General features: G+C 34.3%; 1 protein-coding gene across 2 annotated transcripts in view; it reads left to right on the top strand.

Annotated features, from left to right (window-relative positions):
• Positions 1-16,847, top strand: part of Mib1 (MIB E3 ubiquitin protein ligase 1) — a 130,537-nt gene that overhangs the window by 23,670 nt on the left and 90,020 nt on the right. For both annotated transcript variants that reach the window (XM_076836650.1, XM_076836649.1), the window contains exons 2-6: positions 434-605; positions 2,374-2,503; positions 10,321-10,425; positions 13,140-13,206; positions 15,462-15,666. In XM_076836650.1, coding sequence (XP_076692765.1) covers positions 434-605; positions 2,374-2,503; positions 10,321-10,425; positions 13,140-13,206; positions 15,462-15,666 — 679 coding nt within the window. The remainder of the gene's footprint in view (positions 1-433; positions 606-2,373; positions 2,504-10,320; positions 10,426-13,139; positions 13,207-15,461; positions 15,667-16,847) is intronic.

Genomic DNA, 16,847 nt, shown 5'->3' with positions numbered 1-16,847 from the left:
ACTGGAATTCTTATTGTTTTTTGCAGTCTTGGGGATTGAACCCTGAATTGTGTTCTTCCTAATGAATGGGAAAGAAAAAAAACATATTTAGTTTGTAATTTGTACCAATTAACATATTTTACATCTCTCTTAAAAATGTTTATTTTTTAGTTGTAGTTGGACACAATACATTTATTTATTTACTTACTTACTTATATGTGGTGCTGAGGATCCAACCCAGGGTCTTGCAAATGTGAGACAAGTGCTGAACCGCTGAGCCACAAGCCCATCCCAAATATTTTAGTTTTCTTATCTTGAAATTATGTGGCATAAGTGGTGTTTCTCCTTACTTGATTAAAATACCTTGTAAAATGATGTATTAATTTTTCCACTTGGGAATAATATGCAAATAAGTATTTGTAAGTAATATAAGTATGTATCTTTGTTTTAATAGGCATCAAGCATGATGGAACTATGTGTGACACCTGTCGCCAACAACCAATCATTGGCATTCGATGGAAATGTGCAGAGTGTACAAATTATGATTTGTGCACAGTTTGTTATCATGGAGATAAACACCATTTAAGGCATCGCTTTTACAGAATTACTACACCAGGAAGTGAACGGTAGGGGAAACAATTTTTTTTACCTATTGTGGTTCCTTATTGTGACTATTAGTTAGCCTTAAAAACAAGATTAGGAAATAACTTCTGACAGCTGATTTAGTATAAGTAGGTAGCAAATAACAGGGTAAACATGACTGGGTTTGCTGAAACGTGAGAGGAAAACTCTATGAAGGTGGAACTGTATATGTTTTTCTGAGATAGTCCGAGTTATTAATTCTCTAACATAGAGATTTGACATCACTTATTATTTGGAAATTCAAAGGCAATCCAAAGAGACTGATTATTTTTTTCTCACTATGCTTTCTATTCTAATTGTTATGAGCCATAAGGCCTATTGATTGAGTTATTAGGCATATATTAAGACCATATGACTACTATTTTTGTGAAGATTTGAATGTAAATAAGATGCAGTATTTTTAAGGAGTTTACAATTTAAAGGAAATAATAGATCAACAATAATTATCACATGTTATTTTAGACTATGGTAGAGATGCGTATTAGATATCTTAGAAGCAATGCGTAGGGTATTAATAGTGATGGAATTTTCTTATGTAGTTATAGATAATGACTAGGAGGAAGAATACAGCCAATGATAGAAAGACAGCTAGAAGGAGGAATGGATAAATTGATCCTTTTTTTTGGGCGGGGGTACTAGGGATTGAACCCAGGGGTGCTTTACCCCTAAGGTACATCTCTAAGGCCCTGCCCCCCGACTTTTTTAGATTTTAAGGCAGGATCTGTCTTAAGTTGCTTAGCGTCTCACTAATTTGCTGAGGTTGACTTCAAACTTTCGATTCTTCTGCCTCAGCCTCCTGAGTTGCTGGAATTACAGGTATTTGCCACTAGGCCTGGCAGTAAATCAGTTTTTCAGTCAAATCTTCCCAGTGCTAATTGTGATTCTGTCCTTTATTAACTGAGTAATTCTGAACAAGTTATTTTTGTCTTTTGCTTATAATTAAAATAAAGATATTCCAAAAATGAATAGAAGATAATAAAAAAAAATCCTCAAACTTTTCTGAGTATATGAATGAGAAGGGTATAGAAGAATAAGAGATAGATGGCCTTGGAGAAACAAGCTGGTCCACGTAGTGCAAAATTTTTTCAAGGTCCATAATCTTCTTTTTAGACGGTGGGTTGACCAAAAGTTGACGGACGAGTTGACCAAAGTTCTACCACCAGCTGTTGTCTTCTGAAGTCTGAGGCAAAGAACTGTTTACCATTTGTCATTGTAGTGCTGCCTATCTTAGGCCCTTATTTATTTGTATGGCTGCTATAGAGGAATTTATTTGTCACCTGTAAAACAGTGAAGAGTATAGTGTTACTCTAAAGTGATTATACTGGATTCATATTTTGATTCCATTTCCTTTTTAACTTTTGTATACTTGGGCAAATTATTTAGCTTCTTTTTGGGAGGGAGCTGGTACCGGGGATTGAACTCGGGGGCACTCAGTCACTGAGCCACATCCTCACCCCTGTTTTGTATTTTATTTAGAGACAGGGTCTCATGGAGTTGCTTAGCACCTCGCTTTTGCTGAGGCTGGCTTTGAACTTGTGATCGCTGCCTCAGCCTCCTGAATTGCCGGGATTATAGGCGTGTGCCACAGTGCCCTGCTATTTAGCTTTTTTGAGATTCACATTTCTACATTTGTAAAATGGATAATGTAGCTTTATCTTAAGGATATAATACACTTTATACCTGTGTAAGTCCTTTTATGTATAAATTATTACCCATTTTTATATAAATTTAAATAAATACCTTTATTTTTAGGGTTTTGTTAGAGTCTCGTAGAAAATCTAAGAAGATTACAGCCAGAGGAATCTTTGCAGGTGCCAGAGTGGTACGAGGAGTGGACTGGCAGTGGGAAGATCAAGATGGAGGAAATGGGCGTAGGGGAAAGGTACAGCATTTTTCTGAATTTGTTATGCATTTCTAGAATATTCAGTAACAACTTTTTAAATTATTTCTTTTTTTTTTTTTCTGGAAGAGAACAGATTGTTCCTGCTCTGTTGTAAGTATTGGTATTCCTTGAGAAGGTTGTTATATAGCTTTTGCCTTTTATTTCTACTATTTTTTTATAGCAGACCAGTGTTTATTATTATTATTATTATTATTATTTTTATTATTTTGGTACTGGGAATTGTACCCAGAGATACTTTACCACTATGCCACCTCCTTAGCCTTTTTAATTTTTTTTATTTTGAGACAGGGTCTCACAAAGTTGCTTAGGGTCTTTCAAAGTTGCTGAAGCTGGCCTGTAACTTATAATCCTCCCCTTTCAGCTTTCTGAGTTGTTGGGATTCTGCCTATATAGGTTTTACCTTTTTCTTTGAGGCTTCATATCGCTATTTTGTTGCCCAGAATGCCTTTCTGAACATTCCATTTTGGGCCATTCTCCCTAAGGGGATCTCACGTTCTTGACTTTCTATTCTTAAAACTTCATTTGAGGGGCTGGAGGTGGGGAGCTCAATGCTAGAGTGTTTGTCTAGCATGTGTGAGGCCCTAGATTTGATCTCTACTACTAGAAAGAGAGAGGGACAGGTGGAAGGGGAAAGAGAGAATGAATAAATGAAAGAAAGGAAGGGAGGGAGGGAGAGACAGGGAAAGAAAGAAAGAAGTGTTTTATATTCCATTCCCTCAAAGGCCTATTTCTTAGGGGCAATAGGCAGCTCCTTTTTCTTTCTTTCTTTTTTTTTTTTTAAATAAATTTTTTAGTTGTAGATAGACATAATACCTTTATTTATTTTTATGTGGTGCTGAGTATCGAACCTAGTGCCTAACACATGGTAAGCAAGCACTCTACTACTGAGCTACAGCCCCAGCTCCTCCTTTTTTCTTTAAAAAATAAAAAAGAAAGTGGCTAGGCATCGAAGGCCTCGCCATGCTAGTAGGCAGGCACTTTACCACTGAGCTACATACCAGACAGTAGGCAGCTACTTGGTTATCCCCTCTATTGGCTTCTGTTACTCCTTTCAGGGCACACAGAGGGGGGGGCTGCCTGGGATCAGTCATGGCAGTTATTTTGAAGGGAGTTTTGTATAGCCTGATCAGCTGGGGTGGAATACTAGGGATGTTTGGGTAAGTGAGTTGTTGGTTGTATATATTTTGGATTTCATGTTCCTTTGTCTGATATTCATTCATTGATTCCATTTAGTCAGCAAATATTATTGAGTATGTTCTGTGTTGTGTTAGATGTATTAAAATGAGTAGCATTTCACATTTGAGACTTACGTGTCAGCCACATCAGTTGCATTGTTACCTTTTTGAAAAAATTGTCTATAGCATTGAAGAATGATTTTAAAAACTTTCTGAGAAACTTCACAGGAATTTGGAAGCCTCTTTTGTACAGACTTGGTGCTTTGTACATGCTTTTGAGTTTCAGATTTTTAAACATTTTTTTTCATATAATTTTCTAAATTCAGAGTAGTTTTATTATTTTCATTTAAAATAATATGTCTCTTTAATACTTGGACATCAGACATGTATTTTATTAAAATAAAAAAGGGAACACTTTTTAATTCAAGAAACTATTGAATACTTATTATGGACAGGTTTCTGTTGCAATCATTGGGGCTGCAATCATAAGCAGACAATGTTCCTACCTGCCTTAAGTTTATATTCTAGTTTGGACCGAGAGAGAACAAAACAATCTAAATTCTTGTAAATGTAGCATGGTATGTAAGATAGCAGCATGAGTGTCGCCTGACAGCTTGTTAGAAATATGATAGGTAATTGTAATTCATCTATTTCCCAGACTTTCTAAACTAGGGTTTGTATTTTAACAAGATCCCTAGGTAATTTGTATACATACTCAAGTTTGAGAAGTATTGCTTTTAAAAGAAAATAGAGCAATGTGAATTTGGAAAAGTCTTGACTTTTGAATGGTTGGATTGCAAGGGGACATGCTTGGTAAATCAGTGGTAGAGAGAGGTAGGGCACCCCTTTGGGGTGGGGACAGGAACAACTCTGCCCCAATGCATAGGTCATAGCAAATGAATTTCTGGCTGGACATGAGCCTCTATCTGTGCTCTTCCTCATCAAGGCACCTTGGTGCTGAACAGCCTCTATAACATTTATAACAGTACTGCATCACATATACCAAAGAATGTATCAGTGTACATGAAAACTTAAGGAGTAGTGGTAAAATGAACACTTTTGCCCTCAATATACAGATTAAGAAGTAGAATAAATACCTTTAAAAGCCTTATCCCATTTACAACACCCCTCTCCTAGGGTAACCAATATACTTAATTTGTGTTCATCATTCTCTTGTGTTTTTTTCCCTTTTTCATTTTGTGTTATACCCTACAATAATTGATATTTGAGTTTTGAAAAACCATGTAGCAAGCATAAATCTAGCTGTTGTAAGGACAGGGCAGGACTACTCCTTTTAGATGTAGGCTCCCAGGAGAATATGAACTGAATAGTCTGCATAACCTGTTGTGCCCCAGTGTCATGAGAGTTATAAGAGATTTATAAGAGAGTCCTTTTGGGGCAGTTGGTGGGCAAAGTCATTCATAAATCCTGGAAACATAGTGCTCAACATAGTCAGAACATCAGGCAGCAAAGAAGGGCTAGGTGCTGGGCATCAGGCAGGAATATTTTCAAAGAAAATGGGTTGCTAAGTATTTTTTTTTTCCTAAGCCATACTATAGTCCACTTGAGTTTTAGGAGTAGGTTAAAGCAGAATATTCACTGGAGAGTAGAGAGGGATGTAGGTGAGAGATTTCATTGCTTAGGGAATGGTGGCAAGTGGAAATGTCATCATATAGTCCAAACAAGCCAAGTGCACTTGAGATGTGAATGAGGCTCACTTGGGCAGTATGTTCTTAGGTCAGTAAATAGTATGGTGGCAGTGGGACTCTTGATAGTAAAAACCTTCAATTTGTCTGGACATGGCTACAATCTGGATGGATGTGTTACCTTTATGCCTGGTGCCCAGCAGTCATCTTTGACAATCTCTTTGATATCCCTTTTCTGACTGTATCTCATGGTTTTTTTTTTTTTGTGTGTGTGTGGGGGGGTGGGGGTGGGGGGTGGGGGTACTATGGATTGAACTCAGGGGCACTCAACTGCTAAGCCACATCCACAACCCTATTTTGTATTTTTATGTAGAGACAGGGTCTCAATGAGTTGCTTAGCACCTTGCTTTTGCTGCTCCGGGCTTTGTGATCCTCCTGTCTCAGCCTCCAGAGCTGCTGGGATTACAGATATGTGTCATTGCGCTTGGCTCTTTTTTTTTTTTAATTAGTTATACATGACAGTAGAATGCACTTATATACTTTGATGTATCATACATAGATGGGATATAATTTCTCACTTTTCTGAATATACATATTGTAGAATCACATTGGTCATACAGTCACATACATACATATAGTAATAATGTCTGTTTCATTATACTATTTTTCTTATCCCCATTGCGCTTGGCTCTTGTGGTTTTTTTTTTTTTTTTTTTTTAAGAGAGAGAGGGGGGGAGAGAGAGAGAGAGAGAGAGAGAATTTTGATTTTTTTTTTTTTTTTTTTTTTTTTTTAGGTTTTTGTTTTTTTGGCGGACACAACATCTTTGTTTTGTATGTGGTGCTGAGGATTGAACCCGGGCCGCACACATGCCAGGCGAGCTTGCTACCTCTTGAGCCACATCCCCAGCCCTTTTTTTTTTAATACCCCTATTATATCATCTTATTATTTAGCTTGCTGTTTTGCTTTGGTAGAGCACATATCCTAGTAACTTCTTTGGGAAAGACTGCCTGAGAAGTAAGTTTTTAATGCTTTTTTTTTTTTCCTTCTGAAAAGTGACTTGGTGTTCTTCCCTACACTTAATTGTGTAGTTAGGGACTTGAAAATCTTTTTTTAAAAATTTTTAATTGGCTTTTGAAGGCAGTTACTATTAACGTTTGAAACCACATAAACTTTTTGGGGTTTTGCTATGTTTGCACTCTTTTGGGGTGGGATAAAAAGTAAGTCATTTTTGAGGTTTTTGAGTCATCAGTATTACATTTTTGGTTTGTTATGATTTAACACTTGTTGCATTTTATTTATTTATTTATTTTTTAATATTTATTTATTGGCGGACACAACATCTTTGTTTGTATGTGGTGCTGAGGATCGAACCCGGTCTGCACGCAGGCCAGGCGAGTGTGCTACCGCTTGAGCCACATCCCCAGCCCCCACTTGTTGCATTTTAAAAACAAAATAAAGAATAATAAGTGAAACCATCTTGTACATGTGACTCTGAGTGGGAACTTCATATAATAAAAAAATCTTCTGGGTATCATTATTTAGGTATATGTTTGAAGACCAGTTTTAATTTTTATGGTTTGACTTTTCTTGCCTGTGTGTGTGAATGAAAATTGTTAACAGCCCACTTTCTCTTCAGTGCTGATTGTTTTATCCCTATTGCCTGCTATACCTCACATTAATTGTGTGTTTTTGTTTTTACAGTGCTAGAAATTGAATCTAGATCCTCATGTATATTAGTCAAACATTCTGCTACTGCCCTAAATCCCGAACCTCTGTTGACTGTTCTTTAAAGGTGTTTTTTTAAAATTTTTTATTTCTATTTTTTTAGTTTTCGGTGAACACAATGTCTTTATTTTATTTTTATGTGGTGCTGAGGATCGAACACAGCGTCCCGCGCATGCCAGGCAAGCGTGCCACCGCTTGAGCCACATCCCCAGCCCCTTAAAGGTGTTCTTAAATACTGCTACCCATGTTAATACTGTAAGGCAATTTTTGTTTTGTAAGTCTTTTTTTTCTTAATACCTTTATTTTATTTATTTGTACGTGGCGATGAGGATTGAACCCAGGGCCTCACCCATGCTACGTGAGTGCTCTACCACTGAGCCACAACCCCAGCCCATTATAAATCTTTTATTTTTATTATTTTTTTCTTTTTTAGTTGTAGATGGACACAATGCCTTCATTTTACTTATTTTTATGTAGTGCTAAGGATTAAACCCAGTGCCTCACAGGTGCTAGGCAAGCATTGTACCGCTGAGTCATGACTCCAGCCACTGTTTTGTAGATCTTTTTGGATATTTATCTATTAAGTGTTTCATATAGATACATAAGATCATATTTCTTTCTTTTTAAAACACTTTGCCAGAGTAGAAAGAATAATATAACAAATTCCCATGCACTCAACACCCAACAGTTATTTTTTTTAAAGAAAAAGTGCCATTTATTTGTTTTAAGAAACAGGGTTCTTTATATTTGATTGGTTGATTATTTATATTATGTTCTTTAAATCCTTGTATTTCCTATAAATTAATTGTTAGGTCTAGAGGCTTAACTAAATTCAGGTTCAGTTTTATTTGGCATGTGTAACTCACAATGATACTATGTATTTTCTGTTGCATCATATTGGGGGCATATAAAGTCTGATTATGTATTATTAATGGGTATAGTAGTAATGTTGATCCTTTTTATAGAGTTTCTCAGCAACTTAAAATGATTTTAGCAGCCATTTCTGTATTATTTTTTAATCAGAATAGGAAGTTAAAAAATAGCTAATTTTTTATGCCTTCAGCTTTGTTTCTGTCAATAATAAGTCACATCATCTATTAACTAATGTAAGAATTTCATTTAATGATTCAGAATTGACTAACAAACTTGTTTATACACCAACTAATTTGAAATTTAATGTGAATTTGATTAAAATAAAAAATGTCTTTTTTTAAGGTAGTCAAATAATTTTTGTACCTTGTATAAAAAATTCAGGCTTATTTAAGAAAGTACATTTTTTTTTAAACAATGAAGTAGAATCGGAGTATTTTAGAAGGAATTTTGTTTTGCTAAAGATTACATATTTCATGAAACATTGTTATGAAAGATTATATAGTGGTTAATTGAGCAAAATGATAAAGAACAATCGTGAAGCAAAGCAAATGGACTCTAAGGATATTGGGAAGCAGGAGAATAGAATTGATGAAATGTCCAAAGAAGACGTGAAAAGTACTGGTAAGGGCTCTGGTTGTGGCTCATAGTAGAATGCTTGCCTAGCATGTGGGAGGCACTGGTTTGGATCCTTGGCACCACATAAAAAAATAAACAAAATAAAGGTATTGTGTTTATAACTAAAAATTAAAAAAAATTCTAAAAAAAAAGAAAAGTACTGGTCATGGTCCCCCTCCCCCTTAGACTGAGTAATAATTGTGTGGGTATCAGTTTCTTGTTTTTATTCTTTAAAGTTTACATTACACACGTGTTGAACCTTGGCCTCAAGCATTTGCTCTACCACTGAACTACATCCTAGCCCCTATGTATGTTACATTTTTATAATCTATAATATATTTTAAACTTTAAAGGAATAAATGGTTTCACTAACAATTTAAGGGGTTTCTCAAATGACTCATTAGATCTTAAACATAAAACATTTTATTTCTACAAAAGTATTATTAAATACCTAGTTTACAAAATAACTTTGTTTTTCTCTTTTTCATTTCTTCCCTTTTTCCTTTTCTTGTGGTATTGATAATTGAACTCAGGCGTGCTCTACCACTATACTACATCCTCAGATCTTATTATTTTTTATTTTGAGACTGGGTTTCATTAAGTTGCCCAAGCTGGCCTTGAACTTGTGATTCTCAACTGCTGGGATTAACAGGCATGGCCAGCCACTGTGCCTAGCCCAAACTATATCTTTAGTACTAAGCAACAAAGAAAGGTCATTATATATTTTATTTAAAATAATAATATGTCTTGGATGGTAACTCAGTGGTTGGATACTTGCCTAGCATGTGAGAAGCTCTGGGTTTGACTCCCAGCATGTAGAAAAAAAGTAATGGTTTGTTTTTAAATTTAGGCAAGGTTGCTGTTTATGTCAAAATGGAGAAAAGTAGCCTGAATTGTGTGTATACATACAGCCACCTACTGTAGACTGATATACTCGAGAATGCCCAAGTTTGGTGCTTGCTATATATCATTTTTTGTGTACTAGATTCTAGGGCCATAAGTAATGGCAACTCCTGTGTGTTTGTGTTTGTCTTTTAATTAAGTAAGTTTAAGAATCAGTTTGTTTGGATGGGGAGCATGTAGATGGTGTCTGGGTTTCCATTGTAGGGACTCTGTTTTACTTTTGCTGGCCTGCTTATTTGTGTCAGATGAGGGATACTGCTGCAGAAGAAAGCAGCTCAAGTTCTTTTTTAACATTGCTACTGAGGTTCTTTTAGAACTTTGTGCTTGTCAGTTTTTTAGCTAACCAGAGAGCAGGTTCATCATAAATCAGTTTGGATATTTTGTCAAAGATTTAAGTTTTCATATTGAGTAATTGGCTTAAAAGAATATACTGTTCTTGGGCTGAGGTTGTGACTCAGTGGTAGAGAGCTTGCCTACCATGTGGGAGGCCTTGGGTTTGGTTCTCAGCATCACATATAAATAAATAAAAGAAGAGGAATATACTGTTCTTAAAAGAAGCCTTTTAAGAAGGTAAAAATCTTGAATTTTTTATCAAATTATTTTCTGATAATCTATTACTGTAATCACTAAGCCTCCGACTTAAAATTTCTACATCAGTTAGGGAATTATATTCTAATTACGGAAAAATGTTTTTAATAATTATCTTGATAGACGTGACATTTAGAAAATAAGTATTTTTTATGATCATGTTACACAGTTGATAGGGGAAACAATTTTCAAGATTTAAATATAACAACTAAAAGAATTAATGTCTTTTCACCCCTTTTAAAAAGTTCTTTTCTCCAAAACTTTGGTTAGGTAACGGAAATCCAAGACTGGAGTGCATCAAGCCCACATAGTGCAGCGTATGTTCTCTGGGATAATGGTGCTAAGAACCTCTACAGAGTTGGCTTTGAGGGCATGGTAAGTAGTAAAGTTACACAACAGATTAAATTTAGAAGAGTGAAAGAAGGGAAATAGTAGTCCTTATGCTTCTTTCTCATTTCCTTCTGTTGTAATATGGTCATGTGATTCATGAATACACAATAAGAAGGAATTCTGTAAAGTGAGAATTTAATAAATTTGCAAGACCTTTGCATTTTTACTGTGTTTGTCTAAACTATTGAATAGTAAATATGATGTTTGCCCTCAGTTTGGGTACCTGACTATATATCGATCATGTAGATTGATCCCTTCTTAATGTAAATTTATGGGTATTTACTAAAATTTATCAAAAAAGATATTTTTCTTGCATTTTGGAGATTGATACAAAAATGATTTAAAATAATCTGTTAGACTAATCCTTGGCATAGACCTGGAAAACAGTATTAGAATGAAGTTTTATAGTATATTTGTATTCTGTGATCTGGTAGCTGATAAAAATATTAATTACGGTAAGTATTGAAATTATTTTTAAGAATTTTTTCCTGTATTTTTAAAAAGTATAGAGTTGACAATTAAAAACAACTGAGAAACACCTAGAATTACCTAAATGCTCAGGAGAATAAGGGAGATTTATTCAGTGGATTGCCCTGTAGTTCTGTAATTCATGGACCTTTGTTCATACATTGACTTAGGTATTTAATTTTAAAGTGTTTAATTAATGCTGGATTTTAATATTTTTCATAGCTTTTTTTTTTTTCTCTTTTCTTTTTGGTAGTGGGGATTGAACCCAGGGGCATGTTACCACCGAGCTACAACTTGGCTATTTATTTTTTATTTTGAGGCAGGGCCTTACTAAGTTGCCCAGTCTGGCCTTGAATATGCAATCTTCCTGCCTGCCTCAGCCTATTGAGTAGTTAAGATTATAGGCATGTGCCACCAGGCCTGGCTTTTCATATCCTTTTTAATTTTGAGTGCATTTCCCTTCAAAGAATTTTTTTTTTTTTTTTTTTTTTTTGTGGTGCTGGGGATCAAACCCAGAGTCGTGTACATGCTAAGCAGGAGCATTACTGCTAAGTTATATGCCTAGCACCAAATAATTTTTTAAATTTTATTTTTACTGCCTTGGGTTTCTCATTAGGAAATGAGAAAAATATCCATTATTCCCTTAGTATATTTTATTTATATATAAAAGTCAGCTATATGAATTTACACAAATACTTCATTTGCCAAGTTATATCATTGAATATATCATCCATTTCTAGTTTTTCATTATCTTTATGCTTCTCCCAGTTTTTAAACTGTGAATTTTTGTAGGAGTCTGATTATTAATTAGCTTCAGATGAAAACTTTTGTGCTATTTGTGCTCAGGTACTAAATAAGTAGTATTGGTTGAGGACTGAGTAGTAGTTCCTTTAAAAATTATACCATTATTTATTTAATGATATTTCTGTTGTTGGGTATCTTCCTCCTGCTATTGCTTTAGCAGGGTGTCAGTAAACATCCTTGTATACTTCTTTGAACATTTTGCATATGTTCCCTTAGGATAGATTCCTAGAAGTGGAATTGCTGTGTTAAAATATCACATTAAAACAATCTGATCTCTATGTCACTTTAGCCAGGATTGAGTGACATTTAAAGATCTGGTGTAAAAGAAGCTATAAGAGAGTTGGGTTGTGTGTGTGTGTGTGTGGGGGGAGGCATAGTAGGGGTGATATATATATATCTATGTAAAGGAGCTTCCATTCTTTAATGGAATAAGATACTTATCACCTTTTCTATATGCTAGTACTATTAGGCATAAATTTGCTTCTAAATTTTCACAGTAACACCCAGGATTGCTCTTCTAAGTCCACATTTTCTATACTTATTAAAATTTGCATTATAATTATACATAATAATTGAATTTATTTTGCTGTATCTATTCATGCACAGTGTACTTTTTATTGTACCTCAGGTGCATACTCATTCAGATTGCTGAATATTTTTTTTCTTATAAAAGATAAGTGGTGAGCTGGGGCTGTAGCTCAGTGGCAGAGCGCTTGCCTAGCATGCATGAAGCACTGGGTTCAAGCCTCAGTACTACATAAAAATAAACAAATAAAATCAAGGCATTCTGTCCCATCTACAACTACAAAAAAAAAAAATTAAAAAAAAAAGTAAGTGGTAAGGAACTTCATTCAGCTAACCAAGTTATGGTGAAGTAAGGATTAACGTTGAAGTAAATAGGAAAATTAAGAAGACAAGGAATCAAAGAAATGGATTTGGTATCATCTTTTCCTACTTTGTACTGCTATGTAGTTAATTGCTTCTACTTCTTGTCCTCACTTTCCTTACTTACTACATAAGTAATTAGCAGTGTCAAATGAGATAAAAATTTTGGTTTATTTTGGTAAAAGTATCTTTAAAGTTGAACGTGTTATGCACATTTCAAATACCAGGTATTTGTTAATAGTTCTTATTTAGGTGTGTATTTTTGAAATACAGTGTTTATGATTCAGTTTTCATTTTGATCTTTAAAATTAGAAAGCTAAAAGTTAATAAAGTATCTTGAAAGTATCTGAAGATCAAGTTTATAATTTTTGATAGGTGTTTTGGAAAGCAGTGTTCAGTGTGCTTGTTAACCAACCTAGAGCTACTCTTCTGTTGTTCCTGTGGTCTGAAATTTTTGTCTGTTTCAGGTATGCCATATTTTGTCTGTTTCAGGTATCACATATTTTCATAGGTGATTTTCTGTTTTTTCTTTTCCTTCTTAGTCTGATCTGAAGTGTGTTCAAGATGCCAAAGGAGGTTCTTTCTACAGAGATCATTGCCCTGTGCTAGGTGAGTTAGCGGATTAGAGAAGATTTCAAAATAATTTGTCAGAGTTCATAAAATCAGAAGTTAGACTTTAAGCAAATTAATTTCCATTACAGATACTTAGAAAAACACTTCTTTAGTTTTATTTTAGTTTTAAAGCATTTGTTCATTTTTTAAATGATTTCTTTAGGCCCAGAAAGAGTTGTCATGTCTTGAGAATTGATATACTATTTATGTCATAATTTATATTTGAAAAATTTATCTTTTAATATAAATTTATATCATTGAAAATCTTTGCATTAGATTGCATCAATGTTGTATCTTGTGCTCTGTTGAGAATAGAATTTGACGAATAGAATAGAATTTAGTGATTATAAATTCCTTACACAGTTTCTGTAAAAGTGTTATATTAAGAGTTGCTCCATGGGCTGGGGTTATAGCTCAGTGGTGGAATGCTTGCCTTACATGTGTGAGGCACTGGGTTCAATTCTCAGCATCACATAAAAATAAAAATGAATAAAATAAAGGTATTGTGTCCATCTACAAGTAAAAAAAAAAAAAAAAAAAAAAAGGAGTTGCTCCAAGATTAATACAGTAAATATAATGTCATGTGTCACTAAAATTTGAAAACCCAAACTACTTTCATTTTATAGATTCTTTAGTGTTAACAGATTGACATTTACAGTTCTCTTCTTATTAAATATTTAGTCTCTGAATGCTTTCCTTTCTCATTTGAACTATATTTTCCTCTTTCCAAACCATTGACTTGCCTTTTTGTGAAAAAGTGCCATTTTCTTGTAGCACACCTTACATTTTTAAAAAAGGGAAATGTAGACAAATACTTATATTTTTAATGAGCTCATTAATTTCTTTTATTTTCAGAAACATTTTTCTTGCCTTCAAAATAAAAAGGCAGAATCAATGTACATTTTGGTTCCCTTAAACGTAGTGTTTTATGATCAAAATGTCTTTGAGAACTTCGAAAATCCACGGAATGAGTTTTGAAATGTTAAAAAAAAAAAAATGTTCTTTACGCAAAAATCACAAGATCTCCTTGTTCAAAAAATAATACTAAGCATTTCAGAGGGAAAAAAAAACAAACCCAGGTTTTTGTCGTTTTTTTTTTTTTTTTTTTTTTTTTAATATTTTCTGTATACTTTTGCTTTGGTGCAGTGATAGTCAATAAGTCATCCAAGCAGAAAAGTGAATATTTTCAATACCCAGAATGTTGTGTTCTGATATAGGTGATATAGCTCTTTATAGAGTCTACTCTTGCTTGTTTACCTGTTAGTAAGCCATCACATTACAATTTTTTGTTTGTTCATTTTTATGGTGCTGGGACTGTGCATGCTAGGCAAGTGCTCTGCCTTTGGAGTTACTTTCCTAAATTATTAGTTTTTGAAGTCTGATGTTTGTTTCTTTTCTTTCTGTTTTTAAAACTCCTGGTTTTAGAATCTCATACTTAAAGTGAATTTTTAAAACATTTTAAGATTAGATGAAATCTAGAACTAAAATATCTAGATGTTTTTCTTGTTTAAAAGTAATGCAGTTGTGGCTGGGCACAGTTACACCTGTAATTCCAGTGTCTTGGGAGGCTGAGGCAGGAGGATTGCGAGTTCAAAGCCAGCCTCAGCAAAATCAAGGCACTAACCAACTCAGCGAGACCCTGTCTCTAAATAAAATGTGGCTGGGGATGTGGCTCAGTGGTTAAGTGCCCCTGAGTTCAATCCCTGGTACTCCCCACCCCCTAAAAAAACGTAATGCAGCTGTGAGGGAGGTTGGCTATGGGTATAAAATTAGAGTTAGGAATAAGTTCTAGTGTTCTATAGCACAGTAGGGTGACTATAGTTAATAATTTGTTGTATATTTCAAAATAGCTAGAAGAGAGAATTTTGAATCATCTTACCACAAAAAAAGGATAAATGTTTAGGTTGACGTGTATGTTGATTACCCTGATTTGATCATCACACATCATATATATATATATATATATATATATATATATATATTACTTTGTATCAGAAATAAAATACTTATTCCATAAAATAAAAAGATTGTAAGGAAATAATAAGACTAATATGTTGGCCAACAAATGGATAAAGTAGTTCAAATGGACAGATTCCTAGAAAGAAAAAACTACCAAATGATTAAAGAAAAAAAAAGTTGGAATAGAGCTATAGCAAGAGATTGAATTAGTAATCACATACATACAAAATGCAGTTGCATGGTGTTGAATTTCTTTTCCCCTTTTCTTTTTTAAATTACCTCTGAAATTATAGGTGAGCAGAATGGCAACAGGAATCCTGGAGGATTGCAGATTGGTGACCTGGTAAATATAGATCTTGACCTAGAAATTGTACAGTCTTTGCAACATGGTCATGGAGGATGGACTGATGGAATGTTTGAGACTTTAACTACAACTGGAACTGTTTGTGGCATTGATGAAGACCATGACATTGTAGTACAGTATCCAAGTGGCAATAGGTTAGTAATATTTCTCAATTTTTGATAATGACAAAGTTAGTATGTAGAGAAAAAGAAGAAAGCAAATAATGTGCTGTAGTCAAAGACTTGTTAACAACTAGCTCTTAGGTGGGAGATTAAAATGCAGAGTATGTTGGTGAGGCAGAGAGAAACAAGCAAGAGGTCTGTGTTAAGTATGTGAATTTACATATTTATGATATAAAATTCTATATATTTTTTATTTTTCCTTCAGGAGTAGAATACATTATATCAGCAACAGGTCCCAGTTCATAATGGACTGTATCATCTACAATGAATGAGAGAAGTAACATCACAAATCCTTTGGCCCTCTAGGGTCATCTCTTGCTAGTGCAGCCCTTCCTTGTTTTAGACATGGACGCATGCACTGTCTTATCAGCAATGTAGAGTCTCGTGTATTTCCTCACTTTTGCACCTTTTTATGTGCTGCTTCATCTATGTGGACTTAGTTCTCCTGCAGCCTATGACTATTGAGTTAATGTTTTTATTACCTCTCCTCTTCCACCCTCCCTGATATTTAGATTTCCTATTGTCTACTTAATTTTTTTTTCTTTAAAATTTGATTTCCTGGAGTTTCTTTGAGTCTGGGCCTATGCCTTTTATTTTGGCCTTGGGGGCCAAAATCTATCCCTTTTACTAGTATATTGTATTTTAAAGTAAAAGCAGTAGTTGCATTGAATAATTGTCTCACTGACAGAATAAAACAAATTAACATTAAGTTGCTTAAGTATGGAATTAGCTCTGATTGTGTCCAAATCTTAAAGGTATGTGGAATCATATCAATAGATGCAGAAAACTTGTATGATGAAACTCTTTAATAGTCTTTGTTATTAAAAACACTAAACATATTAGGGACAAAATGGAATTTCTTTGGCTATATTAAAGGGCCTGATAAAGGGCATCTAGAAAAAACCCATGGATTAAATCATACTTAATGGTGAAAGATTGAATACTTTCCCTCCTTTTCCTCTTATATTTAACATTATACTTGAGGTTCTAATGAGGGCAGTTAGACAGGAACAGAACTAAAAGGATGAAGCTAGAGACAGGAAGATGTAAAACTGTTCACAGGTGATGAGATCTTGTTTATAGAAAAATCTAAAGAATTTGGGTGTGATGGCACATACCAGTAATCTCAGGGAGCTGAAGGGTGAGTTGGAGGA

Source organism: Callospermophilus lateralis, chromosome 17, assembly GCF_048772815.1.
Source record: "Callospermophilus lateralis isolate mCalLat2 chromosome 17, mCalLat2.hap1, whole genome shotgun sequence".
In the NCBI taxonomy this organism is placed as follows: domain Eukaryota; kingdom Metazoa; phylum Chordata; class Mammalia; order Rodentia; family Sciuridae; genus Callospermophilus; species Callospermophilus lateralis.
This window is presented reverse-complemented; position numbering and strand designations above follow the sequence as displayed.